At 45.7% G+C, this 18,396-nt stretch overlaps 2 protein-coding genes across 3 annotated transcripts in view; one reads left to right on the top strand and one right to left on the bottom strand.

Moving 5' to 3' along the window:
* The window catches only part of FLT1 (fms related receptor tyrosine kinase 1), a 109,313-nt gene that overhangs the window by 87,842 nt on the left and 3,075 nt on the right, over positions 1-18,396 (top strand). Inside the window, exons 18-29 of one of the 2 annotated variants that reach the window (XM_039565756.1) lie at positions 2,478-2,582; positions 5,049-5,162; positions 5,929-6,017; positions 7,808-7,967; positions 8,385-8,482; positions 9,005-9,127; positions 9,820-9,931; positions 11,548-11,647; positions 12,970-13,075; positions 13,169-13,299; positions 13,695-13,779; positions 14,635-14,726. In XM_039565756.1, coding sequence (XP_039421690.1) covers positions 2,478-2,582; positions 5,049-5,162; positions 5,929-6,017; positions 7,808-7,967; positions 8,385-8,482; positions 9,005-9,127; positions 9,820-9,931; positions 11,548-11,647; positions 12,970-13,075; positions 13,169-13,299; positions 13,695-13,779; positions 14,635-14,726 — 1,315 coding nt within the window. Of the gene's footprint in view, positions 1-2,477; positions 2,583-5,048; positions 5,163-5,928; positions 6,018-7,780; positions 7,968-8,384; positions 8,483-9,004; positions 9,128-9,819; positions 9,932-11,547; positions 11,648-12,969; positions 13,076-13,168; positions 13,300-13,694; positions 13,780-14,634; positions 14,727-18,396 lie in introns of both variants that reach the window. The other variant, XM_039565748.1, reaches the window with a different exon arrangement.
* PAN3 (poly(A) specific ribonuclease subunit PAN3) overlaps positions 5,119-18,396 on the bottom strand; it is a 97,436-nt gene continuing 84,158 nt past the window's right edge. Inside the window, exon 20 of the mRNA XM_039565785.1 lies at positions 5,119-5,289. Within this exon, the coding sequence (XP_039421719.1) occupies positions 5,263-5,289 (27 nt within the window). The 3' untranslated portion in view covers positions 5,119-5,262. The remainder of the gene's footprint in view (positions 5,290-18,396) is intronic.

The following is an 18,396-nucleotide window of genomic DNA, read 5'->3' as shown; positions in this document are numbered from 1 at the left end:
GAGCAAAATGTCATCTTTTCTTTAGGCAGAAAAAGGCTGGTGCTATAAATCACTGTCAGTGTGGTCAGTGATAACACACCGTGTTAGCTGAGCTATCATGCACTTCTTACTCTTGGGCTTGACCTTCCTAATCTGGAGAGGTGACACAGTGCCGATGCCGGGATGCAGGACCCGGGGGAGTGTGGCTGCTGGCTCCAGCACAGTGTCACACACACTGGTGGCCGCCGGCTTCCCGAGCCCCGCTCCCTCCCGTGCGCTGCAGGACCACGGCGCTGGAGCAGCACTTCCCACTCTCCTGCCCGTGAACAGCTGCCCTGTGTAACATAATGGAAAACGTGAAGCCACATGTGGGGAAAACCCAGATGGCTCAAACCATGGAAGAGAACCTGAGAAATGAACACGCCTTTGAGCCTGTGCCCTCACACAGACATGGGGCGCGGTGTTCTATGCTAATGCCCCAGTCCAGCAAGTGACATTCTTGAAGGACACTGCTAAAATGGGACTGAAAAGAAAACCACCTCATCCAAAACTCGTTGACCGAGGTGTATGTTCACTTTAATGCGTTCTAAGCGGCCCAGTAAATCCAAGCCAAGTGTGGAAAACTTAAGTAGATCATTTTGCTTCATTGGTCTGGTTCTAAATGCTGCAACATTACATACCTGAGCATTACCCCAAACATATCCAGTGTAGCTGCTATAAGGCTACGGCAGGCTGACTGCTCAGATGGTTGGGCAACTTAATATTCATTCCTCTGTTTAATAATTTTGTTGTTACTTCGTGTGTCAGCATAAGGGGCTTTTGCACGAACAACCATAGCCACAACTGCATACTAAACTGGGGAGTTCAGAGCTACATGCCGGAAAGTTAAAGCAGCCCTGTTCTGGGCTGTCATTCAGCATGGTATGAAAAATAGCAGAGCAGCAAAGACGAGTGTTATTACAGCTTCCCATTGAATCACGCTGGTGTTTAGAGAAGGAAGTGCTGTTTCCAGTGCTCATTCTCCTTTATGAAAAGTTAGCAGCTTTTTGCAGCTTTATGAGCCCATGTGTTTTCCAAGTGGTGACTAAGTAGGTTATCACAATGTGGGAAGTGAATTAACAGTGCTGGAAACAGATTCAAGCTATGGATTAAACAAAGGTACGATGGCTTTTATAGGCCCTCAAGCTGCAAGTTCATCATGTAGAAACTGTGAACAGTCAAAACATTAGGGACTAAAAACATCAATTCACTAATAAAACTGAGACTTGAGTCAATGATGCTTCCCTTATACATCTGCTGAGTGAAGAATCTATATGCAGTAACGGAAAAAGGTGATAGTAGGTTTTTAGACACACACTGATTCATCTGTATTTCTCTAGCAAACACTAAGCCCTTCACAAACCAAGGTCAGCCTGTTGATGCTTTTCAGTCATGTAGATCAAGTTCTTTGTGGTTTTTATTTGCTGTAAAATAATTACAACACTTGCACATCCAGGGTGGAAATAATTTTCTGGGGTTTTTTTGGCTTAGCATATTCCACTTCATGTTTCCATTGCCTTAATAACATATGCTATTTGCTTCTACTGACAGACATACTGAGAATTACAGTTTAGATATAGTATACATATATAAAAGGCAGTATTGATTTAAATTAATACAGACAGCAGCTCTTTTTCTCTGCTTGCAAGAATCTGAGTGGGATTAATCTCTCATTCAGATACCAACAAGGTGGATGTCCAAGTGAGAGCTAGTCAAACAGGTGTTCATCATAGGACTAGGTAATTGTCCTGTGGAGATGGTCATGTCGCTTGTGCATATCTGAGAAATAAATATATGGCACATGTTATGCTTTGCTTTTATATAAAGAGCCGACTGCTATTTTCTGCTCTTCTCTACACTGCAGATCCTGCTGCCATACTCTTGCCAGCCACCCTGGTACCCGGGTTCTGATGAAGCACAAAAGCCATCCAAAAATCACTGCTTGGAAATAAAGCTTAGTGCTAGCTGATATGTTGACAAGATCTCCCTGACCAAGCCTTTGACAGCCTCTGTAGAAGGGCAGAGGCAGCCAGACCTGTCCATGTGAACACATTGTCAAAGGGGCAGAGGGTCTGTGTTATTGAAGACATAACTTGCAGCACCACAGGCTGCTGCACCATGCAGTGTGCTCAGGGCAAAGAGGAGCAAAATGTTCCTCTGGCAGAGCTAGACTGAAAAAATCAGGTTTGAAGCCAGTGTACCTCCACTGAATGGTTAATTCATTCAGTGACATTTTCACTCCTATCACTTCCTCCCTCTGAGGACTCTGTCTTCTAATTTGACTGCTTATTTTCAAGAAAACCCCAACAAACCAAAAACCCTAAACCAGCTATATGTTGGAAATATAACTATTGGACTCATTGGAAAGTACATTTTTCAGTTCATGATCTATGAAGCCATTTGCTGACAAGATTCCTTTTTTTACCAAGATGTATCTCTCCACTTTATTTTCTCTACAGGAAAGTCTCTTGGACACGGAGCTTTCGGAAAGGTGGTACAAGCATCTGCCTTTGGAATCAGGAAATCACCAACATGCAGAATAGTTGCTGTGAAAATGCTGAAAGGTATCTTGCTGCAAATCTGCATTGGAAAAAATGATGCCTTGTATAGTGGTGCATTCTTTATACAATTGTCTCAAAAGCAAAGTCTTCCCACAATAACTCTTTGAAGCCTCCAAAATGTGTACAAATCAAGTTTCAGGTCCACCATGAGTGAAATGGCAGAACTATGAAACAAAAATTGCATCCACAGTAAAAAGTCATACCATTATGCTAGACTGACCCTATACTATACTGAATGCTGTAAATCAAATTTAGCCGAAGCATAAGGTATCCACCTTGATATGAAGACACTTGGATGGAAGCTTTCATATTTTCTTTGGTCATTAGCTCCAAAGAATAATCATCTTACTGTTAAAAATGGATGCTTTATGTCTAATTTGCATACGTTTGACTTCTGCATCTCCTTCTAACCCTTTCCATTAGATTAAATAATGATTTTTCTTCATGAAGGCCCTTTCATTAAGCTAAGCACATTGAGCAGTTTAAATCTTGGTGGTGCTGTGCAGGTGTGTCCCCTCTGAACTGCCTGCAGGCTCATCACACAGTGCTTAGGATGCTGACAGCCAGGTTGTGCAATGGATTTGCCAGCACTGTTCATACACCAGTGCTCATCTGAAAGTAAAATCATCCCCCAGCTATTCACTGCCACCTTTCTCATTGGAGCAGAAAGGACAAAACTCCCTTGTTAATTTGAAGAGGGTGCTTGGGATGTTAGCAAGCAGGATGATGTTCAGTCATAGCCTGCAGCAGCTGTGATTGAATTCCCCAACCCAGAGTCCTGGTGGCATCCCTTCATATGTATTTAGCTTTCCCTTCTTTAAATGTGTAAGGATCATAGCAGGATTGTTTTTTTGCATTGCCCCAGGAGTTTATGCTGCACTGCTTATCTGCCTTAATCCCTTAATCCTTTCTGGTGCTGTCTCTCTGCCAGGACACATCCCCTATTCTGCCAGTATGGTTTGGATCCCCGACGCTCTCGGCTGACTCTGTTCAGGCACGGTTTGAATAAACCCATCTTAGCCAGTGGCTCCTAGTTTCACATACGCTTACTTATCATTTATCAGGAGATGTGTAGGCGTCAATTCCAGCCCTTGGAGTGGTCTGCCAGGTTCAGGGTTCCTTCATGTACATCAGCAGGCTTCTTGTGCCAGCCAGCGCCACCAAGGCAGCAGCGAGTGCTCCTGGAACAAATGGGAGCAGACAGCAGCTACAAGAAGTCTTCCTGGTGGGATTCACATGTGCGTGTGCAGAGTAGATGCTTATATCTGAGTCAGCCACTCAAATACCCTTCACTGGCAGTGCTGAGAAACAACAGCTCATCCCATCCTAAGGCAGATCCCTGCACAGAGGGAGCTGAGTCCTTGTTCAGCTCTGCTGACAATGAAGAGAGCCAGTGGTGACCAGAACTTCTGTTGGTATCTTCAGTATCTCACCTAAAGCGCGGGAGATCTGCCTCATTCCTTGTGTCCTCACCAGATTATCCAGGAACTTTGCAGTCATTCATAGGCTTTATCCTCCCAGAATTCCCATGAGGTGGAGGGGATGTTCTCCACCCATACGAGCCAAGAGCGGGTCACTAAGTAGAAGACAAGTTTTGTGTGGGACACCAAGACAAACTGTTTCCATTCAGATGCTGAAACCAAGCCCTTTAAGACCCAGCTCTAGGGGTTTTTCTGCAAGGCTGTTCTTGGTGTCACTAAACTGAAAAACTCCTTTTGGGCCTACACAAAGCAATATGTTTTTTTTCTTGTTTTCTTAAAGAAATTAAATTCTGCAGGAAAAACTTTTCTCAGGGGAAATTAAAGGTTTCACTCAACACTAAATAGAACGTTTCGGATTTGTTTGAGGGACTTCTTGCATCATTACTATTATTATTGGTCATGACTGGTAAGGGTGAGATGCAGTCAGCTCACTTTAACCAATGAATATTTACTTCCCTGGTCTATCTCCAGGCTTCCTGCATAATGAACAGAACCAGACAGGCATCACCAAGGGGTAGTTCATCTTTTCCTTATACAGATGGCTAAACTTGATGGCTGCATCAGCTTCTGGAAATACTTTGTTCTTGCCACTGACCCCTTAAGATGTTGATTAGTTCAGGCTAGAATATAACCCTTAGCTAAAGTCATGTCAGATGCAAACAGTTCTAGATAGTGTTAATTATAATCTTGAAATCCCTTTTTATTTGTTCTTTCATTTTTTTTGGCTGAAATGTCAGAACTATTCATGTGAAAAAAAATTCTTTCAGTTCTAAATATAATAGAGTCTACTGGGAGGAAGCTGTGTGCCTGACTCTTTTTATGGGTTTAATTGCAACCAAGAGGATGCTGAGCAGGGAGGAATAGAGAGAGAACATCAACACAAGAAGTACATCCAGTAATGGAGGTTATTTCAATGGAAAGTAATGAGAAGTGGTAAAGCTCAGCAGGACCAGTTCTTTGCCTTTTCACATTTATTTTGTATTTACAGAAGGGGCCACAGCAAGTGAGTACAAAGCACTGATGACTGAGCTGAAAATCCTAATCCACATTGGTCATCATCTCAACATTGTGAATTTGTTGGGAGCTTGCACAAAAAATGGAGGTAAAAAAATCGGCACTGCTCTGAAAATGGGTTTGGATTATTCCCCAGTAACAGCCAGTTGGCCATGTTGTTTTTCATCCCGAGGTCAAGTTAGTAACTTTTAATATTTGAGCTCATCCTGTAGTTGCTGAAAAAAAGAGAGGAAAAGAAAAAGCGATTTTTAGTCATTTAATGAAGTGATTAAACATTTCCTCTATTTAAACTCTCTTTTAATATTAACATGTGAAGTGTGAACTTAGGAACATGCCACTTGCTGTCCTTTATCTCACTCACTCCACTGCTCAAGCTCAAGTTAAACATGATCTGGAAAGGCTGGGAACAAGGGATATCAGCTGCTGGCCCTGAACTATGAATGACAATACAGCTGTTGTAAAATCTTTCATGATATTACGCTAAGAAAATCAAAAGGCCAGTATGGGAGATTGTTTGTTTTAGATATGTTGCCTATTTTAGTTCAACAAGTGTGTGTGGGCTGTGGGACTCCAGTCTGAACTGCCTGAAGAGGAAACAGAGGGTCCCTCAGGACCCAGATTTAAGACCCAGCTTTCAAAAATTAGGTGCTGCCCTAATTTCCAGAAGCAGTATTTTTTTGATAATGTCCAGTGTCCTTGAAGTAGCCTACTCCCTTGGACATGTTGCCAGTTACTCTGGACTCAAGTTGTAGTTATGGGCATGAAAGACTCTTTCTCAGAGCTGACGCCAGCTTTTATTGCTTTACACTGCTCAAAATGCTTTTTTTTTTTTTTAATTTTATTTAATTGCCCAGGGCCTCTGATGGTGATTGTTGAATACTGCAAGTATGGGAATTTATCAAACTATCTGAAGAGCAAGAGGAATCTTTTCTGCCCTAACAAGGTGAGGAGGCAGATGGTCCTGGTAGGGTTCATCTTTCCTGACCTAAGTGTTGGTAATGTAGATGTCAGCTCTGAGCTGGTCTCCTCAGACTTTCTTCTACCAAAGGAGAGAAATGACTTTTGGGTGAAGTTCACCTGACCTATATTAATACTTGGTGTTGTGCCAAGAAAGGATTCACCTTTCTCTCCCTGACTGTACAAGGAGACTGCTGTGACTCATTTGGCTGGAGCCATCTACAGCAAGGGGAAGTGAATCCTACCCAAAGTGTCCCCATATGCTCTTGCCCGGCTCCTGATGAACCCATTCCTGGTGAGCTTGAGGTCAGCAATGCCAAAGGAAGTGGTTTTGCCCACTGATTTCAATACTGCTGGGAGCACAAACAAGACAATAACAATTAAATCTCATGTCTCAAGACACCCTAATATTCAGAGATTTACAAGTAATCTTATTATTGTGTGAGGAGAAGAGCTATCAAGAGGAAAAGAGATTAGAGTCTTGTCCTCACATCCCACAGCCCTCCGAATCAAATTCATGGTATGTTTCTTATTACAAACCTAAATCCAAATGTCCCAGAAAATTCAAATTATTCCAGAAAAATCCTCCAAAGGATCCAGGGCTCTGAAATGAGGCTTAGGAGCCTGGATACAGAACAGTAGGTCTCAAAATCCCTGCTCAGCTGTGCCAAAAGCTTGGCAGCACCTCAGGGTTTTTTTCAGGAGGGCTCTGTAGGAGAGCCTACTCAAGAGGATATCCCCCTCTAGAAGGCTTTTGCTGAGTCTCTGTTCCCAAGGCTGTTTGTGTTGTACTCCACATGAGACACAGCAGCTGGCTCCTCCTATACGTGTTTGTTGGAGTCCTCTGCTCAGCAGGGAGTATGGCTGGGCAGGCTCCATCCTGAGTGGAGCCACTCCCATACCCCCTTCCCAGCACTACCTAGTGCTCTGGCACCCTTGGGAAGGTTGGCCAGGCAGGAAGGAGGTGGAAGTTTGGCTCTGCACCAGCATGCACAGGGAATAGAGACAGTTACAGGACAAGAGGAAACGTAAGAGGGGGCAAGAGTATGGCCAGGCAGCCAGGCTGCTCTACAGGTAGCAGTGAGGAAGCTTTTTCCAAACAGTGTTGCATGTGTCCCATTAAACCACCCCATCACAGGCCATAAGAAGAAAGCATCAGATAAAGGCACTGAAGAGAGGCAGTCACTTCCAACAGCAGCTCTGTTTCAAACATCAAGTGCCCTTGCTCCTCACTGAAAGGGCTTACAAGCCCACACCAAACCTGCACAGGGACATAGAGGCAGATGTCTTAAGCAGCCTGGGACAGGCTTGAGATTTGAGGCAGGATTTGAGAGGTCTGGGATGCCTGCATGGTGGGCACAACCTTCCCCACCCACTTCTTTGTGCTCCTTCTCTGTCTGGGGGAGAGAAGTGGGCCCTTTCAGATGTCTCATTTCAGGCTGAGGTGAGCCACAGCCCAGCAGAGAGGTCCATCCATACATCCTGCAAATCCTCACTGCGGCAGAGATAGCCCATTGCCCTGGTGCAAGATCACGCTCTGGTGCTCCCAAGCCACCATGTTTCTGCCCTCTGGGGATGAGAACCATGGCAGAGCACAGCCCTGCCACCAGCCCCTGCCCAACACAGTGGCACTGGACACCCCCGCCCGTGAGAGATGCGACCACCCACGCCACAGACCACCAGCCCGGCAGAAAGGCGACTGCAGTGTGACTTGGTTCCTTTCCCACCCCCTCTGCTGCTCTGATGCAGCACCTCTTCTCCTCTGTTTGTTTGAAGGACTCCACTCTGCAGGGAGAGCCAATGAAAGAGAAAAAGGATATTGAGCCAGTGGAAAGCAAGAAACAAAGGCTGGCCAGTGTCACCAGCAGCGAGAGCTTCGCGAGCTCTGGGTTCCAGGAAGATAAAAGTCTGAGTGATGTGGAGGAGGACGAGGAGGGTAGGTATTAATTCCTTCCTGTCCCTACACGGACTGTGATATTTTTACAACATACTGTGAATCCCTGAAATTTTTTTCCTCATTTATCACCCTAATAAACATCCGTGGGAGACGCTCAGAGGGTCATGTCCAGAGGGTAGAAGATTTAAAAAAAGATTATTTCCAGGGTTACTAAATCTGACAGGAAAATGTGTGATTGTTTCTTCTGACTGCTCCTTATCTTTGGGGAAAACACAGCAGTGTCCAAAGCACGGGGTGTAAAGCAAGCACTATTTTTGTTTCCAATGACAGTGGGTTGACCTTCAAACAACCCTCCATGAAGACTGAATTTATGGGAATAATGGGGTCTGTAAGAAAGGGGGGAAACAAGTGCCTGTGAGGCATCTTTGTAACAAACCCTGCTTTCCACCTCTGCAGATGCTGATGATCTGTACAAGTTGCCCCTCACTATGGAGGACCTGATCTCTTACAGCTTTCAGGTGGCCAGAGGCATGGAGTTCCTCTCCTCCAGAAAGGTGAGTTTTGCACTGAGGGTTTTTCACTGTAGGACAGGATTCAGAGGTGAAATCATGTCTACATTGTAGTGACACCTTCCTTGGGAGAGGTCCCAAAGGAAGAGCCGTTTTCCTCTTGGCATTATAAATATAACTGTGTTTATCCAAGTATCCATAGTCCATAAACACAGGATCATGACTGAAGCCAGTGGGTCAAGCTCATTCATTTGGGGAAGATCTTTCGGGTGTGGTAGGTTTTTCCTTAATTTCAACATATATTAGGGAGCTCCAAATGATTCAGCTCTTTCCCTGCAAATATCAAAGGGCTTAAAAACTTGTCACTTTCTGGATTTAGTAATTTTTTTTTTTTTTTAATAATTACCACTCTTCACAGTAACTTCATGTAAACTACAGGCAACTTCCCTAAAAAAATTTAATTTATCAATAATAATAATAATACAATATTTAAAGGATATGGGAGACAGGAAATTTGTGGGCAGGAATAAGGAAATGCAGTTTGATTGTCACACTGTTTTATTATAGTGCATTCATCGTGACCTGGCAGCCAGAAACATCCTTTTATCTGAGAACAATGTTGTGAAGATCTGTGATTTTGGCCTCGCAAGAGATATTTATAAGAATCCTGATTATGTGAGAAAAGGAGATGTAAGTCAAGATGCTGTTTATTTACCCCAATGTTTATAACATGTCATTTCACACTGTCCACCAAAATGTTCTGTAGACGTTCACACTTCCCGAATTTAAGACCTCAAAAGCTGTCATGGTTTTTATGTGAAGATGAGCTATCCAGATGTGTTGTGGGTCTGGGAAGCATTTCTATCCTCAGGCATAAGGCTTAGACATGCTAACTGCTTCACAGCTTTGCCCTGCTAATACTTTATTTTTTAGACATTTCTTGGCTGGCACACCAAAACCCCTTTACTCTGTAAACTTCCTTCAAGGAAACCAGTCCCTCCAAAAGAAGGTGTGTTCCCCAAGAATATCTCCAGCAGCATTATAGCATGGTTGGTGCTCGGATGCAGGGTTTTCTGCCCTGTCTCTGTGATGCTGGCAAGAGACTTCTGCTCCTACATACCCCCACATCCCTGTAAGGAAAAGGCCTGGTCATGAGTTTCCAATGTCTGGTGTTTTGTGCCACAGGTTTTTTAAAAACAGCCTTTTACTCCAACAATTTGTTAAGTGTATGAATGAGTGTGGGTTTATCTTGACTGCCTGTAAGGAAATCCCACAGGTTCCTGCTTGAATGGTAATTATTTACATAACAATATATAGCTGATACATCTATGATTAAAATCTTTTGGGCTTTGAAAAAGTCAGATTTGTCCCTTTTACTCCAGGCTCGACTTCCTCTCAAGTGGATGGCTCCTGAATCCATATTTGATAAAATCTACAATACAAAAAGCGACGTGTGGTCCTACGGGGTCTTGCTGTGGGAGATATTTTCCTTGGGTATGTTAACTCTGCACCCCAGGAGCTTGACAGTAGTGGGGACTGCAGCTTGGGGAAAACATCCATTACCTTCAATGATCTTTTGCTAGGTGTTTCAGAAAGACCTAAATCAGTCAGAAGTGAGGTGTGTGGGTAGAGGCAGAGGGATTATCGTGCCCCTGTGAACTAGAAATTTTGGTGGTTGTAAGAGCACTGAAAGCTCATTTGCCAAGCTGAAAGCCTTAGCAGATAGCACAGCTGAGAACTTTACCACCTGCTTCTGCCATGGGCAAAACCTAAGCTTCCCTCTTTTGCCTGTAGAAACCTTAGGTAGAGGATGCAGAGCAGCACAACCAGAGCAGTCACAATGCTTTGACTGACGGCACAAGCCAGGAAAACAGGGCAATTTTTAAAGCATTTTAATGGAATGTGGAACCCTGTGGGATAACACACAGCTGTTATCCTGGGTCATCAACTGCCCAAGACCAAGGCACCACCTCCTGTGCCACAGACAGCATTGAAGACACCGAGTGCCATGAGCTGGGTGCTCTCCCAAAAGCTTCTTACTCCTCTTGTGGGAGCAAGGGCGCCAAACCCACAGTTTGCATGTCTCAGATTCTGTCACCTCCATTTCCAGCCCGAGCCCAGGAGGTCCCCCCAGCGCAGGAGGGATCCAGCAACTCCTCACCCAGGCTACTGACATAGCAGGCGAAAAGCATCTGCACGGATGCTGCAGGAGGAACTAGAGCATGCAATCTGAAATTAAAACCCAGTGAAGCCTTTTTTTTCCCCTTTCTTTCATGTGGAAAAGGCAGGATACAAGATGTACACTGAGTGGAACAACAATGACCATCAGAATAGAAGAATCTTAATTGAGTTCAACACAGAGGCTGACAAAAGAGGCAAACAGCAGAGGAAACAATACTATACAATTCTCAGGACAATCAATCATTTATTAGTTTAAATACGTGTTGTTGGTCAGCCTGCCAACTCTTGTGATTTTATGGTCAGCCTCATAATACCTGCTATTTTTTTCTTAAAGCACCAGCTCCTTGAACCTGGTAACTCTCTGACTCTATGAAAGGTCTTTTTTTTTTCCTTTCATTTTCCCTTTTCCTGATTTTTTTTGTCTACAGAAAAAAAAAGACTAACAATACAATCAGGCTGCATCTGAAAAACACAGAAAACAAAAAAACAGTGCAAATGTACTGTGATCTGATCTAAAACAATGATTTCATTTTTGTCAAGGTGATTTTGAGCATTTGGGGTTCGTTAATATTGTGCTCACTACAATTTGGAATAGTACAAACCAACAGAGAGATTAGACTTGGCTTTTCAAGGGATAGTGCTCAAATCAAATTCATGTGTATTTTTTTCTGTTCAGGCCAGGAAAGCCCCACCAATAGTTGTGGTCTTGATCTTGCCCCCCCTCCAAAGACTGGGGCTTGGAGCATGATCAGCAGTAATTCCCTGCCTGTGGCAGCTGGCAGGGCCAGACCCTGCAGGGGGGTCTCCCCCTGACCCCCAGCTCTGCAACCTGATGCTGCACACCCCAAGTGTTTGAGGCAGATGCATAGGGCCACAGCTAGGTCACAGGTACTCAAGGCACGTATCTATTCTCCGAATGCCACCTGCAGGTGCCTCTCCTTACCCTGGAGTCCAAATAGACGAGGATTTCTGCAGCAGGCTGAAGGAAGGCACAAGGATGCGAGCCCCGGAGCAAGCGACTGAGGAGATGTAAGATGCCTTTGCTTGCCTTGTGTACCACTGCCCTCCTGGGCTGCCCTGCAGATGATGTTCCAGTCTCTGTAAAAGCACTCTGTGCCAGCCTAAGGAAAAACAACCCAATCCTGCATCGGTACCTTCTTGTGCACCCCCCACCCTGGTCCCTGGCTCTCCCATAGAGTAGGAGGGGGTAGGGAGCAACACAGACCCGAGCCCAGTGCAACACCAGGGCTGGGCTCTGAGGGGAGCTGAGCAAGGAGGAGGAGGAGGGGGAGGAGGAAGGTCATTCATTCCTCACGAGGTTTAACATTTACTGACATGCACACAGATAAGTGCTGGAGGAATGTGGCATTATTAACACTGTCTTAGGAAGTGACAGTAGAGGCTTCCTCGCAATCACTCGGGTAAGGAGGGCCCACCCTTTCCTGCACACGATGTCTGATGGCAGAGGAAGGTGACGGGGACCTGCAGCCTCCCCACCCGGGTCGTCTTGAGTCCTTCCACCACCACATCAGCTGTCGCTCCCTGCTCCCCGGCCTTCAGGTGCAGTCTCAAGCTGCTGCTGCATGGCCAACATCTTTCTGGAGACCCAGGTGGGTCAGGACAGAGCACCTTGCCAGGGGAGGCACATGCAGCACACTGAACATGCACCCTGTGACACAAATCATTGAGGACCACGAACATGTCCAGGGTATTTTATCTCTGGAGGCAAAATCAAGTACGTGTGGGTGCCGCAGTGCCTTCCCAAGTGCTATGTCATGACTCTAAATAGCAACACTTACCAAAAAATAGTTCTGGCAGAAGAAAAGGATGCGAGACAGCCATACCTATCTGGGAGTACTGCCCATTGACGAATTTTATTATCCTAGTGACTGTAGATAAGAGCTTTTTTTTTTTCTCTCTTCCACATATTTTATTGCAGGAAGGAAAGCTCAGCTCAACTAATACAAGGAAGTGACACATCCATATAAGTCATCTTAGGATGCCTTTAGGATACCTTAACCTAAACATTGCCACTTCATAGACGCTTAATACAAAGGTTTAATGCTTAATTAGGAATGAAAAAAAGGAAGTATGACTGGTTGGCTGAATTATCCTTTTGATGTGGTTTTCCAGGGTGTTGCAGGACAGTTTTCTTTTTTTGTGGAAAGTTTACTATTTTACTTTTAGGAAGAGGCCTCGATGGTGTTAGAGAGAATCTTTGTAAAACCAAGCAGGTTGAGGAGTTATCATCTGTATCTGTCTATCGATGACAAGCTGTCAAAGACTGTGCTGCCTTGGATCAAACTGAGCTGTAACCCCACCATGTGCTCACTTTGCTGTTGTCCTCACAGTTACCAAATAATGCTGGACTGCTGGCAGAACAATCCCAATGACAGGCCACGGTTCTCTGAGCTGGTGAAAAAGCTGGGTGACCTGCTGCAAGCAAATGTCCAGCAGGTATTAATGTCACAACCACGTGCTGTCACTGAGACAGGGGCGACTGGCCACGTGGACCCAGGAATAATGCTTTCCTTTCTTGTTCGCCTTTAGGAAGGCAAAGACTACATACCCCTCAGCACAATATTTACAACAGAAAGTGGGTCTCCCCCTGCATCTGGTCCTTTGTGCAATGAAAATTTTCCTGTTACAAGCTCAAGTTGTGGAAGCACTGAAAACATCAGGTGAGATAAGCAAGATTAAGACTGGGCTTCTTTGCTGGGGGTGGTAGCTCGCTGCACAGCCTGCTTTGGACCTGGATGGGAGAAAACAGTGACAGCCCCCAAGTGGCATGAGTGTCCCACCAGTTGCCAAGTCACCCACTGCTGTGGGTCTTTGGAGTGCCCCTGTCCAAGGGGACCTGCAGGTCACAGGGTTCAGGCACTGTGAGAGGGGCAGCTGTGTGTACCCCAGGACTGGGGAGTGAGATTTGGGTGGGGTCTGGTTAACAAGTTCTTTTTATATGACCTACTTCGATGACAGTTGGGAACTGCCTAAAGAAACAGAGAAATACCCAACACTTCCTGCTCGTGCACTTCACACTCTCACCAAAAATTGTCCTGCTTCTCTTGTTGAACAGATACATAAACACTTTCAAAATAAACCCCCCCCAGCGCATAAAGACATTTGAAGAGCTTCCCATCAAGGAAACACTTGTATTTAACGTAAGTGACTCCTGGGCCAAATGGTTTGCCATGCATTTCTTTTTATTTGTGCGACAGATTTAGAGAGGGATAGTCAAGACAGGGGGTTACTGCTTTGTCAGCTCTGATACGAGGTGCAGGATTAGCTGTGCTTGCAACAAGAGGTTATCCCACTGTCCTACAAATTGGGGTCAGAGATCCTTGCTGGCTATGCCATGGGCTGCAAACACTCCTTCCCTGATAAGAAGTGGTCAGTTCCAGTAGGTCTGCACAGTATAGCTACCAGAGTCCCACCTGAAGCCCACTGGTGTGGGAGAAACACAAAAAAATCCCTTGGATTTGCACTTTCATCTGAATAGTAGTGCACAAAGGAGAATCGTGAGTCACTTTTCCATCAGAGGGCCCTGGTAGGAACAAGTCCTGTTATCAGAAGGACAAGCTGGAACCATGTCTAACAATGGGACACACACCCAACCCTGGTGTGGGTGGGCATGGGTGAGAGGATGGGGCAAGCTTTCAGTGAGCCAGTTGAATGCAGCAAGCAGCAGGAGGTGAGAAAGGCACAGTGGTCCTTGCAGGGTTGAACTGGTGGCCGGCCAGAACCTCACACTGTGTGTAGATGCTTTTCTTCTAGCACTCTGCATCTGCATTAACATTATGCATTAACATACGCATCCCAAGGCATGGGTGGTTTGGAAAGGCACCATTAAATACCTGTGCACTGCAGCACCTCCAGCAGTACAGAGCTGCTGTCTCCTAGAGCTACCGGAGTATCCATGACCAGAAGGATGCTGGAAATCAGACCAAAGAGGAACTGAGTCCTCTGTAAAATACAGTTAACACCTAACAGGACTGCATCTTTCTTTTTTCTTCAAGGATTATCAAGCAGACAGTGGGATGGTGCTGGCTCCAGAGGAACTGAAACGCTTCACATGGACAGGCAGCAAGCAGAAACGGACACTCTTTGGGTCTGTATTTTATGTTCCTTTCTTCTCAGGTTTAAGATGGCAAAGGATAATTCAAGGTCTTTGTGCTAAATCATGCCTCGTGAAAGTAGCTGAGGTGTTCCCAGTCCCTGCAAACACGCTTGCTGAGGTGTGTCTTGCTTGGTTGAATCAACTGTCAATCATATTCCACATCTATGCCTTTGAGGAAGCAAATGACCCTCAACCCCTTCAATGCACATCAGCAATATGATTTACTAGCACTTTATTGATCCACCTAATGCTCAATTTAATGCCAGGCTGGACAAGTGAGTGCCGGAGAACACTGAACTATGGTAAGAGGCAGGTAACTGTAGGAAACAAGCCCTTAATAATGGGGGAGGAGGAATGAGTGGCTGTGAAGGATTTGCAGTTGTTTCTGCAAGTCCCAAGGGCACCCCAGCTGGGACAAGGCCCCCTGTGCTTGTTTTTGCCCTTTTCCATGACTCAGCTAAGCATGGCCCATTTAACACCCATGGGCTCAGGATGCTAAAGTGGCAACTTTACAATAGATGGATGTGAGGGCCTCACTTCTCTTCCTGCCTTTAAGCACTTGAATATATTGGCCATCTTCCTCCACCTAATTCCTGACAGCTGCCCAAGCAGGGAACTAGGGCTGCTGTAAGAAACGAGTTGCACTGACATGAACTCTCTGTAAATGGGAAGTGTTTATTGTCTCAATGCCAGCGCTGTATCAGTTCCCAGCTGCTGCAAAGCTGGCAGTGTCCTGGTTTCAGCTCACTGCTCCCAGCCAGCATGGAGACTGCCCAGACCCAACCCATCGTTCATGTCATGCTGCCAGGTCAAGGCCAGCCTGCCATCCTGCCCGTGCCAAACGTGTCAGTGACTTGCAGTCAGGCAGGCTGGGAGTGTAGCATTGTCTCAAAGAACAATTAAGAGCGGCTGAAACGTGCGGTCAAGGCGGACAGGACTCGCTTCACGAAAGATTCCAGTGCCCGAGAGGCCGTGGGTTGAAGGCACAGAAATACGTGTAGGAGAGCACAGCCGCTCACACGGCTGGAGAGCACGGCCTGGGTGAACGTGCTGCTGGCAGCAGCCGGCAGTGCAGCACTGCTCATGCGTGGCAAAGCCAGGGTGGCACAAGCCACTCCAAACAAATGCTGGGAAACCCTTTCTCCTGCCTTGACCTTTCAGAAAATAGGCTCCTCAGCCAATTTTTGGTACTTCAGCTCTGTTGAGGCGTGCTGTCTTTGGAGGAGGCAGGTACTACAGAGCTTGGAGTGTATGTGGATATTACAGGGTTCCAAAGGATGGAATGTTCCCTAGAAGTGGTTTAACTCATTTTTTTCTCTGGGTGTTTCAGAAGGCTGCTGTCAGCCACAGGGGCAACATGGCAACCTCCCCAAATGAAATTTATGAAATGCATTTTTCTTTGCATGGCAGAAAATGTATGGAGTGTGTCCCAAGCAACCCTCTGGAAGTGCTTTAAGGGGGATTTTCAAATGCAGAAGGAAAAGGAATGCTTGGATAAGAAAAAAATGATTGAACTGAACAGTGGCTATAGAACATAAATCCTTGGGAAAACAGAGCAGTTGACTGAGATCACACAAGGTCATCTGGCCTGCAAGCTAAACAAGTGGTACCGTAGCGCTGTGCCAAAAAGCACTCATGTATGTGAATGCAGGCAATGACCCTTCAGTCTGCACACATTCCTAAAAGTGGCAGCTTCTTAGCTAAGCATCCTTTACTTAAAATTAATCAGAGCAGTAAATAAATACCCCTAAAATTCGTCAAGGTGGAGCCTGGAGGGGTTTGAGACATGTAAACTGACCTAAGCAGATGTACAGTCCTGCTTCTTCCCTTGCATCTCAGGCACGCTGCTCTGCTGTCCTGTGCTCGCTCTTGTGCTGACGCTTCACCTTGGTTTTTCTTGCAGAGAGTTGGTTCAGGTTGCCAGATTGTCAGAACAGTTTCTGAGTGAGCAGTAGCAGCTCACTGTCAGGGCAGCTGGTGCCAGCACCAGGCTGAGGAAGGGTTTCAGCTCCCTTTGGCAGCAGCTTACCTGCGGTTAGATGCCTTCACTCTAACAAAGCATTGGATGATTCAGACTGGGCAGAGCTGAAGCACTGCACAGGGTGGAAGGAGCCAACCCCAGTGCATCCAACCTGTCTCCAGAAGCACACCCAGGGTTTGTTTCAGAGGAAACTGATCAGTTGACTGCAGGAGAGAGCCAGCATCTCTCCTGAGTCTACAGCATGTGCAGTAGTGCTTACTCAGTGTGACGAGCCTGAGAGGTAGGCCCCAGGGCAGAGCAGAGCAGAGAGCCAGCCTGACAGTGCAGGGGTACCCCACTGATCCCAGCGAGGCCCCTCCTCTTGGGCTTCCACTTCTGCTGGCTTGGGAAAGGCACTAATGCCAAAGCTCACCCCTGGTTTAACTATAGGAAAGAGCAACAGCCCAAATGCTGGTGAGCCCCTTAGGCCCAGGTGGTGGCCAGGAGAGCAAAACATGAATGGCTGCAACACGTCTCAGACTTGCTAATGCCACTGAGATGAAAAATGATATTTTGCATAGCAGGAAGAGAAGTAAGGTTTTCCTAATACAAGGCCTCAGGCAAAAAGACCCCAGTAGAAAGGTTTGGGGGCAATCTTCTGAGCTATGCTCCTTTGCAGGTGGAAAGGATGCCAACTGCAACCCTTTTCTAGCTTTTCACTATTGGTGAAAAAGCCCAACCCAAGTAAGCCAAAATCCTTGGGCTGAGGCAAACCCTTGAGTCAGTGTAAATTGCAAAGCCAGAAAAACAGCAAGAATCCCACCTCCTATGAGCTGGAACAAGCATCTCAAGAGCTGCAGCCAGCCTCTAATCTCGCTCTGGTCCTGAACATGGCAGGAAACCAGCAGCCATTTCCTTCAACAAACAATCCCAATTAAAGACCAATTAAATACAGTCTCCAATTTACATTCCTAGATTGGCAAGAACATAGTCCACAGCTAGAGAAGCCTCTACTTACTGTAAACTCAGTCTCAAATTGAAGCCTGACTACAGATGCCAAAATCTCTTGAGCTCTCTCAAAGATCTTTGTGGGAATGCATGCCCAGGTACAGCAGTGCACTCCAGGTAAAATTAACAGATGCAGCTCTACTGGTATGAAGGTTTATTAAAGCAGAAGCCAAGTCTAGCTCACAAGAAAAATCTCAGGATGCAAAAGCCTGATGATGATGAAAGGATCAAAGCATGATGGTTTTTATGCTCATAACTTCTCATGCACACTCCACTTTTGCCAGCTCCTGAAGACTCACAATTACAATGTAAATCACAGAAGCATTTCTCTTAAAACCCATCACAAAAAGTCCACTGCATCTGTGACTAACCTTGTCATAGTTACGGAATTTATCCCAAGGCAATTACTTCTCCACCTGCCAACAGATGCAATATAAAAATATGGGATGCATCTGCAATCCTCATCATGAGGGCTCCTCCTCATGAACTCCATTCACCTACTAATAAATGTAATGGGGACACTACATCTTAGGGGGACCTTCCAGTTTCCCAGTAGGACAGAAGACAGAGACCGTACTCCCTAAAAAACCACACAGGCTTGTGAGTTAAGAATTTGAGAAACTGTGACATCTAAAAGGAACTGTTGTAATCATGAACGGTCCTGTGCTACTATTTCTGTAGTTTTACTTAAAG

Source organism: Corvus cornix, chromosome 1 (assembly GCF_000738735.6).
Source record: "Corvus cornix cornix isolate S_Up_H32 chromosome 1, ASM73873v5, whole genome shotgun sequence".
NCBI classification, from domain to species: Eukaryota; Metazoa; Chordata; class Aves; order Passeriformes; family Corvidae; genus Corvus; species Corvus cornix.
This window is presented reverse-complemented; position numbering and strand designations above follow the sequence as displayed.